The 13425-nt window shown below is 45.3% G+C and overlaps 1 protein-coding gene across 2 annotated transcripts in view; it reads left to right on the forward strand.

The window, feature by feature from the left end:
* The window catches only part of LOC125986117 (cadherin-18), an 80538-nt gene that overhangs the window by 54635 nt on the left and 12478 nt on the right, over positions 1-13425 (forward strand). For both annotated transcript variants that reach the window (XM_049749542.2, XM_049749544.1), the window contains 2 exons: positions 6727-7021; positions 9308-9427. In XM_049749542.2, the coding sequence (XP_049605499.1) occupies positions 6727-7021; positions 9308-9427 (415 nt within the window). The remainder of the gene's footprint in view (positions 1-6726; positions 7022-9307; positions 9428-13425) is intronic.

Here is a 13425-nt window from a genome sequence, read left to right on the forward strand (position 1 = left end):
CTGACTCGGGCTGGCGAACCACGGGGAGTCGCTTAAGTCCTCTTGCTTTGCAGATTGCTCGCCCTTATCTTCACCCAAATGTGAAAATGTGTTTCTCCACTGCACTGATCATTATTGGAGGCGCTCAGGCGCAGGCTAATCCCCTCAACTGCGCCGCCAGAGCCGGAGAGACAGCACAGCCATTGCACATATGTCTGTATTCCACGCTTTGAAAGCGGGGAAGAAAGAAAAGCGGCACCATGTGCTTGGCAACAACCGCAACTATCACTTTGCGCCTCAAAAGTCTGTTGATTGAATCGACGGATGCCGAGCGTCCTTTGCCAGCCGGGGAAAGCCGCAAAGGAAGTTGGAAGCCTGTTTTTTCGCCATGGGAAGAGCAGACAAAATTCAGGTTGGCTGCAACAAGCCAATTTAATTCAGTAATCAACATTGAGTCAAATCGCCCTAATGGTCTTCCAGCCAAAATAATTGCCAGGTCATTGTGAATAGTCCAAAAACTAAATGAAACATCAAAAACATGAAGCAGGTTTATTCACGTTTATCCACAAATGCTTTGCCAGAGCACTTACGAGCCGTACAAAAGCCCACAGTGGTTACAGCCATTAAAAAAAAAAAAGAGGACATGGAATTGACATTTTGGCCAATCAGTCCGCCCGTGTTCAGCTAATTGCCAAAAAAAAAAAAAGGAAACACGACTGACAAGATTGCTGACTAATGTTCCAAAAACGAGGACAAACGCGACATATTCATCTCAGCTTTGATGTAAGGCTTGCAAGGTTTGGAGTTTGCTGAGTCAGCGCTGGCCACTGTGAGTTTTTTTTTTGTCTTGTGTTTTTTTTAACATGCCGCGAGCGTCGACAAGCTGGCTCTGCAACTCACTCTGCGGTCTGCCGCTCGCTGACTAAGTCCAAGCTGCGGTTTCCCAAAACACTCTGCAATCACACTCCCGAGAGTTGACGGCGCAGCACCGGAAAAAAAAACATTGTGGAAGACTGCCGACCTTGTTCACCACACTGTTCCTTCCGATAGTAAACAACCTTTTTTATGTTAGCTCGCCGGGCTAGCTAAAGGATAACCCCAAATTTAATTTGCGAGTAGGCTTCACGTATGTGAGGTCGAAAAAAAAAAAACGATTGAGCCACTTTGAGAGCAAACCTTATTAAGGAATCAATTTGACATGCGTGTTGACATAGACGAGGCCTCCAGATGGTGAGCGCAAATAAAACCGGGAGGAAATCAAAAGCTAACGATGTGAGCCGCCGCTTGAGTGGCCTGCGGGGCAGGAGGACCCTCAATTAAGCCAAAGATTGCTTTGGCTAAAAAGCCGAGCTTTCTGTTTGTTTGCCCTTTTGTTTCCAAGGCGAATACGCATTTCCGTCAATGATTGGCAAATTTCGGGCCGACAAATGGCGCCGCTCGACTTTACAGTCAGCGGTTTTGATGTGCAAGGAAAAATTTGAATACATTTCGTATCGCCTCAAAGTGGAAATGGGAATTTCCTCATCAACACCCACCCGCATTGTGCATCCAGCCTCTAAACGCTGATTTGAAATTCTCTTTCTTCTCGCAAAACGCATCAAGTCCTCGCGAGTCACTTTGTTGTTGCGGAGAAACTCAAAGGTTGAAGAAGATGGGCTGCCACCGGCGCCCAGCTGAGATTTGCGACAAGGAACAAGGGCCTCCTCCTCCTCCTCCTCCTCCCCCTCCTCCCCTCCTTTTCCTCCTGACGTTTCCATATGCGCAGCCAAAACACAAGTACTTTTTTTCTTCTTCTTCTTGTGTTGTGCTGCGTTGCCCCCCTTGCACACGCCGCGATGTGACAGTTGCCTGATTCTGTCACAGGGCAACGCGTTTGAAGACGTATGAATAAAACATAGCCGGCACCTCCTCGGCAAGGAACACGAGACAAGACGGAGGGCGACGCACCTCACCCGGCGGGACTTTAGTTACTTTAGCAACACTGAAACAAAATTTAAATCCCAACAAGACAAAATCAAATCCAGGCATAACTCTGCGTGTTTATCTTCTGCCCAGATGATTCATTTTAGCAGGCAGATTTAGCATTTCACTTTTGCCAGTTCCACTGTGTGTTTTTTGGAGAAACGTCTGCCAGCGTGGTTCATCCACCCGACACCGAAACACGCCAGCTCGGTGACGGAGCTGTCATTCCCCAAATGCATCCGGCCTCCCCGAAAGGTGTCAGTGGGGATTAGGGGACGCCTCGTGGGGATTAAAAATGTTCTTGACAGAATGGCCGCTTCACTTTGCTTCTTGGTGACGGCCCGCTGAGCGACGGTAAAATCGTGCAGGCAACATCTTCAAAGTTGTGCACACACTTTTTGCCTCCCCGTGTAAACGCACGCATATTTACCAAATTGCATTTTTGCCTGTCTGGATGTGTTGCTCCACCGTTTGTGTAAATACCCCATTGGACGATTAAAGGAATCTCTTATCTTATCAAGCACTAAGTAATGTTCCTCTCATGTGCCAAAATTTCTTTTGCACTGGACATAGACTCAGAACTGAGAACGTATTGGGAAGAATGAAGGCTTGCCGTCGTTTTCTTCTGTCTGGTGGCGATAGGAACACAACTGAGTATGTAACAACCTCATTATGGCGACACGATGACTCATCTCGTCAGTGCAAGCGCCAGACGACGATCGCGCTCGTCCGTCCTCTCGGTGACCCTCGGACAAACGCTCATTTGCGGCCGGGCTTAGCATGAGGGCGGCGAATCAATTGCGAGCCGGCCGCCGAGACGGCGGCCAGCCGATTGAGAGGCGGCGATCGGACAATCGACGTGGAAAGCAAGTAATTAAATCTTCTTGAGCGAAGTGGAAGAGCTGAAATAAATCAAAAGTGAAGGTACTAATTGCAAATATTAAGACATCGTACGCATCCGCAAAAAAGCTCGCCCTGCCCTTTTCTTTACTCTTAATAAACACGCCACGGCATGACATCTGAGCAACAAAGAAAATGTGATGGTGGCAAAATCGGATATTTCCAAAGAATTTGGGAGTCCCTATAGCACACTGGTGTCAAACTCAAGTTTCGGGGGCCAGATACGGCCTGCCACATCATTTTATGTGGCCCGCGAAGACAAATTGTGCATCAAATTTGTGTCATTACTAGAATTGCAAATTGTCTTCACTTTTAATATCTTTTTTTTTAAATATTTGACCAGTTTTTACTCGTCTGATTTGAAAACGAGTTATTTGTCAGTTTGTTTTGTCGCTTTTACTGTATATGAGTGCTCATACATTTATTTGGGTTGACAGTCATAATGGCCCTCCGAAAGAAGCTATGACTACAATGCGGCCCGCGAAAAAACCAGCCAGGCACAAAAAAAAAAAACTCCGACATCATGAAAGTGGCGCTCTAACTGCGGTCATTTGACTCGTCTGTGAATCATCATCGACCCTCTTTGGTATCAAACATCCCTGGTTAAAATGATCGACAAAATCCAAGTGTGAGCCTTGTAGTCGCGTTTCTTGAATGATGACTCTGAAATGACGCCTCTTAAATTGTCACTTTACAGGCCAAGTGCTTTGCAATTCTACCCAATCATATGTTGTTGTCCAGCAATCCAGTTTGTTGAGTCGACTTTGAGTCGTAAGCCTGGATCGGCCATTTTTATAGCCTACTTATCCCTTTTTGCGACTGAGGCGCTGGCGATGATGCCGCTTTACGAGAGGAAATAACGGCGGCCGGCGCAGAGTAGATTCACCACGCACGTGGATGAGACAGATGGCATCGATCAGAAGCGCAGATGACGACAAGCGTCCGGCCGGGTGTTTGGCAGCGAAGTTTGAAGCGAAGGAAGTCGGATAAGCGAAGGTCGCGGAGGATTTGATCTCGTCATCATCATTTTGAGGCGACTAAAATTTGCGAAGAGATGTTATAGTGGCCAAATTTAATCAAAAGTCATCGTTCCGTCTTAATTCCAATAGATCCTGTTGTATTGGGTCAAATTGTTCCCTTTTTTATTTCCTCCTGTTTCTCTGCAATGACTTTATATCCCCATTGAAAGCTAATAAAATTCCGCTGGACACTTGTGAAATTTTCCGCATGAGCAAAATTAATCACCCACATGTCAGGCTTCCCGCACGGGCGAATGATCGGCGGGATTTAAAAGAATGCGGCAGAAAGTTAGCCGCCGGTCCATTTTGCTTTCAACTGTGATTAAGGACGTAAACAAGCACAGTGAGGTCAGACTCATAAGTGCGCTTTTGGGGAATTGTGAGAACGCAGCGCACCACCGCTCATGATGACTGGCGCTAATGACTAGCTGTAATGACTAATGCGAATGATTAGTGCTAATGTTCCTTACTTGTTAAATAACTCTGGTTTGGGGGGGAGTCTCATCAGTGGGCCCGTATTCCCAATTTGAAAAGAAAGTCAAGCTTACACACTTGAAGTCAAAAAGAGGAAGTTCAGCAGTCAACATTAGCCAACATAGTTAGCCCAAGAAAAGCGAGGATGTTACTGTAACGTTAGCCAGCTAGCATAACCACAAGACACCGCTCATTCAACTTGAGTTCGCATACCGTTAGCATTGGTCAGTGAGCATAATTATTTGCTTATTTGTCGGGAACACAATGTAACATGACCCAGCTAGCCTTAGGCAGCTAACATTATCGTGTAGTCCCTTTATTTTCCACTTGCTTGGACATGACCACGGTGCGCAGGTGACTCAGCCTTGGAGGCACCGCCTGGTTTGCACCTCCACGCTGAGCCTAGCCGGCAGCCAAAGTGGTAATTACTCTCTCATCTGGCCCTCCGTCACACCATCTTGCTGTTTTTCGCTCGCCTTCCCCTCTTTCCGCCTCTAAGTGCCTTTCAAAGAGTGAGGAAGCCTCAAGTTTGATCTCCAGCCCATGAATAATTTACGCGGGCCGCACCAATGTTTATTTTCCGGGCCCTCCAAAGACTCGCGGGAAGCTCGTTAGGGATGAGACGGAGGTGCGTGGAGAGGAGCCAAAAGCGCCACCAGGAAGAGAAATGCACCAGCATGTTTGAAAAGCCACATATTTCATGTCCAAATAGAAAGCAGGCAAACTTTGCCGCTCCGAGGCTTTGTTGCATTTTTAAAGCAGAGGGGGCCGGGGTATTTGGACATGAGTAAAAAGTTCAAATGTCAAAATCTTTATTTGTTTTCAAAAGAAATCATTTTGTGTTTTTTAATTTATAATCCATTTAGCTCCATGAATTCAATTAAAATGCCAAAAAGCCTCAAAACGTAAAATATTGAATGTTTGTATTTAATTTATGTTAAATAATTTCATTAAAAAGTGGTCAAAGTACTCATGCCAATTCTTGACGCATCTTGGCAAATTAAAAAACGGCCCATGGGCCTTCTGCGGCCCGCCCCCATTCGAGACAGTTTAGGGAATAAATGCATTCATCCTCTTGGTATCAATTAGAGCACAACTTTTCAATAAAGCCCCCTGACATGACTCCCCGAGGATCGTCTGCATGCATTCGAGACAGTCGAGTACGGAGCAGTGTCGTCTCAGCTCGACGTCAGCAGAATTATTCGCCGGAAAGGTGCTGCGGGGTGCCGCTGAGTTGACGCCGTAAAAACAATAAAGCAAAGGGACCCACGCAACTAATGCGGCTTCACACTGGTTCATTTAAATAATTTCTTTCTTGCATTTTCATCATGATTAAAATCAGTTGCCAGGTGTCTTATGAACACTAAAACCCCCAAGAAAGATTTCTTGTCTTGTTGAAATCAGGAAGTTTGTAGAGCCCCTTCTCACATACAGTAATCCCTTGTTTATCGCGGATAATTGGTTCCAAAAACCACCCGCGATAAGTGAAATCCGCAAAGTACGGTCACCAACAAGAAGTACTGGGCAGGCTAACGAGTTAGCGGAAAGATGCTAATTCGGGATCGTGCTAACATGCGAAAACGGATTTCTAAAGGAATGTAAACGAACTTTTTGAGCAATACTACGTTGTCCTAAAGGTTAGACACGTTTCTTCCATTTAGAAGTTTTATTTTGACTTTTAAATGTTTTTTTTTAATTTGGAAAAAATATCTGCGATCTAGTGAAGCCGCGATAAACGAAACGCAAAGTAGCGAGGGATCACTGTAGTACAAAAGAAGCACTTGAACCCTCTCTATTTCACTTTGAAGAGAAAACGGCCACATTCGCCTGACAATCCAAAACGTTGCTCGTAAATGTGTACTTGAGGAAGAGAAGTCCGTGTGGCATTTTTAAACGGCAAATTTTTCACACCTGTCTTCCCAAATCCATCGACTTGCCAGTTGTAAGCCCCGTGACAGCTGCTGCTCACTTTTATAAGTAAATTTACTCACGTTGCCCATATAAGGACAACGGGCAGGCCGGTGTGTCATTTCAAAACGGATATCAACCCTTTTGTGCCTTTTCTCTTTGGATTATGTGACTTCGGCATCAATTGTGTCCAATCTGATGTCAATAAAAACAAACTTGAGTCCTGGTGGTTGTCCTTAGCTAAAAGCAATTCAGTCGATAACAGCATCATCTGTAAGAACGTCGGATTTGAGGAGAAAATTGACGGTAGGAGCAGAAAGTGAATGAGCTTCAATGAGCCCTTGGAGTCTTGACTTGTAATCTGGAGCTTCAGAACCATCAAAACACTTCTCATCCTCCAAGTTGAAGTTGAGCCGGGCAGACTTTTATGCTAGCAAGGTGGCGTGCATCCCGGACTGCTTGTCATTCTATCTTCCCCTTGCAGCTTCACTCCAACTCGGACAAAGGCGACGGAACGGTGCGCTACATTCTGAGCGGCGAGGGTGCGGGGACCATCTTCCTGATCAACGAGGTGACGGGAGATATCCACGCCACCATGAGCCTCGACCGGGAGAAGAAGTCGCACTACGTGCTACACGCACAGGCCCTGGACCGCCACACTGAGGAGGCGCTGGAACCAAAGTCGGAATTCATCATCAAGGTCCAGGACATCAACGACAACGCGCCGCAGTTTCCCGACGGACCCTTCGCCGCCACCGTGCCCGAAATGTCCGATGTGGGTAAGTCAACAGAAAATGGATTGTTGCGTAACTCGGAATAGTAGTTTCAAATAAGTCGTTACCCGATTTTTGACTTTCTGGACCTGAATTTGCCACCTCTGCAATTCAGGTTCTTCAAGTCTGCCTCCAGTCGCAAATCTGAAAATGTGTCAACTTCCAGTGAGTCTGGCTCCGATTCAAATCATTAGCCCGTCTGTAGTTGTTGATGCTTGCACTCAGTTTGAGAGCTGAAAGCCGTTGCGGGACGTAATTGGCCAGCCACTCTTCGTGCCTCCCAAATGGGAAGACCTTTGGAAAGCACTCTAACAAAGCGAGGAAGTCCAAGAAAAGCTTGCCCCCACCTTGCATGCCTGGTGTGGCAAGCGCATCTATTTTTTATTCTCCTTTTGTTCTTTCGTGGCGGCCAACAAAAGAGGTCCTCTTCTCGGTCCAGCGGCTTCATCGCCTCGCAGTGAATGGCGTCGCACGTTGTACGAATTTTTAAAAGCTGCACTTGCCACTATCCCTGCAAAGCAGCCTCAAAATACACAGCGAGGAAAAGCGGAAAAATGTTTCTTAAGGGCTTTGAGAAGGAATCGGAGGAGAATGTTTTGTTTTTAAATAAGAATTTCGTGCATCGACGGCATGCTCTGAATGCCTCCTCTAGACTAGACCTTTTATTTCTTGTTATTCTGTGCCGCAAATCCTTTAAATCGTCCTTCTGTCCGTGGCGGTCTAGATCACACATTGCATAGCAAGTTTTTGTGCTCACAATGCAGTCATGATAAAAAAAAAAATCCTGAACCAGTCTGATGGCAATTCTGTTGAAGTAAAGTCCTTGCCGGGTGTCTTTATGATGACAGCCGTACATTTTGTTATATTATGTGAGGACGCCAGGAAATGGAACATTCTGTAAATGTGGTGATTGTATTGAAAGAGGGCTTAGAACGCAACCTTGAGGCACACCATGAGTGTATTCAAACATGTAAGTGTACCTAATGATGTGGCCAGTATCTTCCTGCTCCAAGTGGCAGTGTAGAAATGAAGCCACGCCGAACAAATGTCTATTAATTATGCAAACATCAACAAAGCCGCCGGCGCCCTGTTAATATACAGTCGATACGTGGCAGCGCGCTCTCATGTGTATTCATGCAGACAAGGCGACAGCGGCTCTCGTGTGAACTCGCAGCAAAAAATGCTGCAATGACTCTTTTCGTGTGAAATGCGTTTGTCAACATCCACAAACAAATTGCAGCGCCAACATCAATTTGGGATTGGTTGGGTTGGGCATCCAGGAGCAAAATCTCATTTCTCTGTTGGCAACCTTGACTCTCGCTCTACTCTTCACAAGAACGATTCAAGACTTGCGTAATATCCTTCTGCCAGTGGCAAGTCACTTCACTATCAAAACAGACACTCGACAAGACTATTTTGGCGATGCGGTCGAGGAACGAGCAGCTCAGAACGTTGCAACCACTTCCACCCCATGCGCTCGAGACCTCTTGTTTGCATTTGCTTGTGACTTGTTAGTTTGCTTCCCCCCATCCCGTTGGATTCCCCTTGACTGTCGGTGGCTTCATGCTAGCTAAGCTAACCGAAGCGGTGGCAGGCCGCTGATGACACAAGGGAGGAAATCAAGGGGCGTGAAGGGGGAGGTAATTAGCTGCGTCTCCCCATCCCCGCCCAATGCTAATCTCCGTGACAGTAGCTGCTCTTAATCGCGCGTCTCCAATGCCTTTCAGAAGATGCAGACATAGGGGCGGCTCACGTCTTCCGGGGTGAGCTCACGTGCTAATGGCTGCTTGGCTACATCACGCTTTTAGCGCTTAGCTCAATAAAAGTGGCCGAAAACGACTCTGGCGGGAAAACAACCTGTTTGTTGGAAACCATTGATGGACGAAATAAAAAAAAAAAAATTGGTCTTGGCATTTCAAAATTACAAATAGGACACAATGAACAGGTTTATGTAGTGTTGCAAGAGTCCATTTTATTTATTTATTTATTTATTTATTTATTTATTTATTTATTTATTTATTTGTTTGTTTGTTTGTTTGTTTGTTTATTTGTTTATTTATTTATGTTTATCTATGTATTTGTTTATTTATTTATCTTTATCTATGTATTTATTTATTTGTTTATTTATTTGTTGGTTGGTTGGTTGGTTGGTTGGTTGGTTGGTTGGTTGGTCGGTCGGTCGGTCGATCGATCGATCGATCGATCGATTGATTGAGTGATTGATTGATTGATTTTTCTGTTTATTCATTTATTTATATATTTATTTATTTATTTATTTATTTATTCATTTAGGCACGTCAGTGCTGCAGGTGACAGCCACCGACGCGGACGACCCCACGTACGGAAACAGCGCCCGCATCGTCTACAGCATCCTCCAAGGGCAGCCATATTTCTCCGTGGACCCCAAAACAGGTACGCTAGCTCAAGAGTACAAACGTGTTCAGACCAAAGTAGATATACTCGTAAACAGTTCATTAGAGTGTGAGCATTGAGTGTCCTCAAATGCAGGGAGAAAAGGTTCAGCGTCCTCAGAAAAAGAAATAGCCAATAAAAGTACAAAATTGAAGCCAGTAAGAAAACTATTTGTACTTTGTGACTTGCCGCCAGCTCTATCAGAAAAAAAGTTTTAAAAAAAACAAGCTCAGAATGAGACCTCGGCTGCAGTGCTACACCGAGCACCACAATAATAAATATAATTATATAAAGAACCTTTTCCAGCCTGAGAGGCAGATGTTTTTTTTTGTCTTTTTTTTAAGTGGCGAAAAGTGTCGCAGCAGGAGCCTGAAAAGATGTTTTTGTGCCGCGGAAAAGCGATTAAATGTAAATGGCGTCCTTAAGTGGCCGCCGACTGGTGCGATGTGAAAAAAGGCATCGGCACCAAGCTGCCTCTTTGTCATGTCTGTCGTTAAAAAAGTGGAAAAGCTTGGCCGACAAAGAAACAAGAGGTGCTTTTCCGAATCAACCTGACCGACCTCTCATGCGTAGTCATCGCGTTCCATGACTCCTTTGCATGCGCTGACTCAGCGACTAGTCCGAACCGTAATTCTCGCTGGTGGCGTGCGAGAGACTGGGCACGCGATGGAAGGCCAGCTGCACATTGCGCACGCACACACACACACAAGTAGCCTGTTGTTTTCGCCACTGGCCATCCACCCTCATCCCTCAAATTAGCACGCATGGAAGTACACAAGAAGATGCGGAGGAGGAAGTGGAGCTTGCGTGCCACTTTGTTCTCATCTTGACGCGACCTCTTCGTGGCATCCCGTTCCTCGCCTTGGTCCGCTTTGAAATTTGATGGACCAGAGCATGTCCCGCCTGCTTGTTGATCCAACTTTAAAAAAGGCTCAAGCTTCAGCTCAAGTCATAGCAAACATAACTTTCAAACAAGTCACTCGGTTGAAGGCTAATCAGAAGCCACATCATCCAAAGGCTCCAGTTGAAAAGATGACTTTGGTGCTGTGGTAGCTCGAAGCCAGCATTGAAAATGATTGCACCCAATATTGATCCAGATTTGGTTCATCTCACCAAAACACTTGCATTGCGGCGACTCCGTTGTCACGTAATACGTCTTCATTTAGCCGGCCGCGTGTTTCTTAATGTAGCTGAGTCACAAAGATGTTCTTGCCTCACTGTGACGTTCATTAAAATTTAAAAAATGTCGCAGATGCTTTGCATAGTTTTGTTTATTGCCATGTCAGACATTCTGTGTAATTTTGTTTTGTCAAAATGTAATTTTAAAGCAATTGCCCACCATATGGAGTAGCTATTGTCGTTCATGCTAACAAGCTAGTAGCCTCTTTGCTAATTGGCCTTAAGGAAGTGCTTTGTTTGCTCAGCACGATTGTGCCCGACTCGAGCTGGTTTCAAGTCATGAAGTCTGACTCGGTCTTCATTCCAAGTTACAACCCAGAACGCAAGGCAACTTGCACAATGATCAATAAACACAATCACATCCGTCTGAAGCTGCCGGTCATCAGCTTGTGCGCTTCCTCACGGCAGAAGCTCATCTTCTCTTCTCGGAGAACCCCCCCACCACCACCACCTCCCCGAGGCCTCCCGCCTCCTAAATAGGCTAATTTCTCTGCTGATCTGGGATTTGCCGGCGTACAAGTTTACCGAAGGATCTGACACAGATGGAGGCCGCCACACTTTGCCTCAAGCATCGAGCTGACGTGCCATCAATCAGCCAACTTTTTTTTTTTAACGATGTCAAACCATGCGAGCCCTCGATCGGGTAAAGCTAAAAAAGAACTTTGATTGCCATCTCGCTTTAGCCGCCAGGGCGCAACACCCACGGATAACGTGGAATTGGACGGGCCGGGATTCCCGAAGACGGAGATTGAAGGGCGCTTGGGTAATCTCCTCTAATCCTTTTTGTTCACCCGGGAGATTGTCCTGCTTTAGAAGTTTGCAGCCAGACAAAGAGGTGGATGGCGTGATGGTATCAGCGTTAATAGAGCAGGGAGGTTGGCTAAGAGGCTAACCACCTCGCTACGTCAAATTGGCCCCGATTCAAGCGAGTCGGCTCCTTCTCAATTATTTTCTAAATGAACCCACGGCCCTCGGCAGAGACTTTGTGGGCGGCATCAGTGAGTTCAAAGCTCACGTTACCTTGTTTCCATCCTCTGTGAAAACTACAAGAGCGCATTGTGGCACAATTCCGCTTCAAAGTGAAACGCTTTTTTGTTCAGCAAAAGTGACGGCTGGCAGAATCGATGTCCATTTCTTGACGGCATTTGCTGCTGTTTTTGTAAAACCGCAGTTCGCTACGAATAGACTTCCAATGCTGTTAGCTAATAATTAATGGGAGGCCATGCTGTTTCTTGGCATTCCCATTCTCGAATGTGTGCGGATCCAACTGCGTCTTAGCATTTGGAACTTTTCAAATTTGTTCTTCTAATTCAGTGGTACTTAACCTTGTTGGAGGTACCGAACCTTGCCAGTTTCATATACGGATTCACTGAACTCCTCTTAAGTGAAAAATAAAATTATTTTTTTCAAATTCAAGTATTTTCCGTATTATAAGGAGCACCTAAAAACCTCCAATTTTCTCAAAAGCCGACAGTGCGCCTTATAATCAGGTGCGCCTTATATTTGGACCAATATTGAGCCACTACAGCAGGCGTGTCCAAAGTCCAGCCCGCGGGGCAAATGTATATATCTTATATATGGACAAAGTTTTAAAATGGGCCATTCATTGAAGGTGTGCCTTATAATCCAGTGCGCCTTATATATGGACAAAGTTTTAAAATGGGCCATTCATTGAAGGTGCTCCTTATAATCCGGTGCGCTTTATAGTGCGGAAAATACGGTAGATGTTTTTTACTGATGCACAAAATGAGCCATGCATGAACTCACAACACTGACTTCTGCTGTTGCCTTTGCGAGATTAGTTCAGATATGCGTCATCACAAATCTACACATTAATCGATCGAACCCAAGTTAAGAACCACTGGTCTAATTGAATGTTTGGTTTTGTACTTTGGAGGCAAGAAAGATTGTGAGTGCCATTTAAGGAGGTAATGCCAAAAAATGGCCGTGTTCGTTTCTATCATTGGTCGAGATCCTGCCAGCTGGTGACGCAGTGTAAACCATGAGATCATGGGTCACTGTGCATGCAGTTAATTAGGTCGGCAGACTTCTGGAGTGCATGGCCGCACTGTGATTATAATGTTGTGAGGGGTGGAATAAATAAAGAGGCGGAGAGAGAGAGAGAGAGAAAGATAGAGAGAGAGAGAGAGAGAACGACAATTACAGTCCTTTGAGCGGAGGTAATAGCTGTTCTTTTTGAAGACCATAATGCGGAAAATGACATGCTCTTAAGAGACATGAAACACACAATACATCCTCCATTACGATGAAAAATGACCAGGCAGACACTCAAAAGGATGCCAGAATTGAGCGGATGTTGACATTTCCATCCTGAATGAGTCAAACAAATGCACAATAGAAGAAAATGTCACATTAGAAGGTATTTGTTACAAAAATCATCATTTTGGGATTGAGTCAATGGGTAATATCAAGCTCACAAAAGGAATAATATGAAAAAAAGGATCCTAAAAGGGGGACTGACATGGTTTCGACATTTATGACCTGGAGCCAATGCAAACAGCTATCGTTCGAGTTTGCCGAGACGCGAGTGTAAGGAGGCCGTGAATACACCTGCTGCAGATGAATTAAGGATCTCGCCGTGAAAAGCCTCAAACAGAGCACTTATTGCGTCCGCTAAATCAAGGCAGCGTCAGCTTTTTGCACTTTCTCTCTTGGAAGGATTTCTTTTTCCAACACGTGTACATTAGTGTCATTTTAAATGTGAGCCACGGGGAAAAAGATAAAAATAAAAAGGGGGGAAAAAGTCCTGCATTCAATGCTGAACAATCATCGAATGTCACGAAACACGAGGCAAAAAG

The sequence above is a fragment of the Syngnathus scovelli genome, chromosome 18 (assembly GCF_024217435.2).
Source record: "Syngnathus scovelli strain Florida chromosome 18, RoL_Ssco_1.2, whole genome shotgun sequence".
NCBI lineage: Eukaryota > Metazoa > Chordata > Actinopteri > Syngnathiformes > Syngnathidae > Syngnathus > Syngnathus scovelli.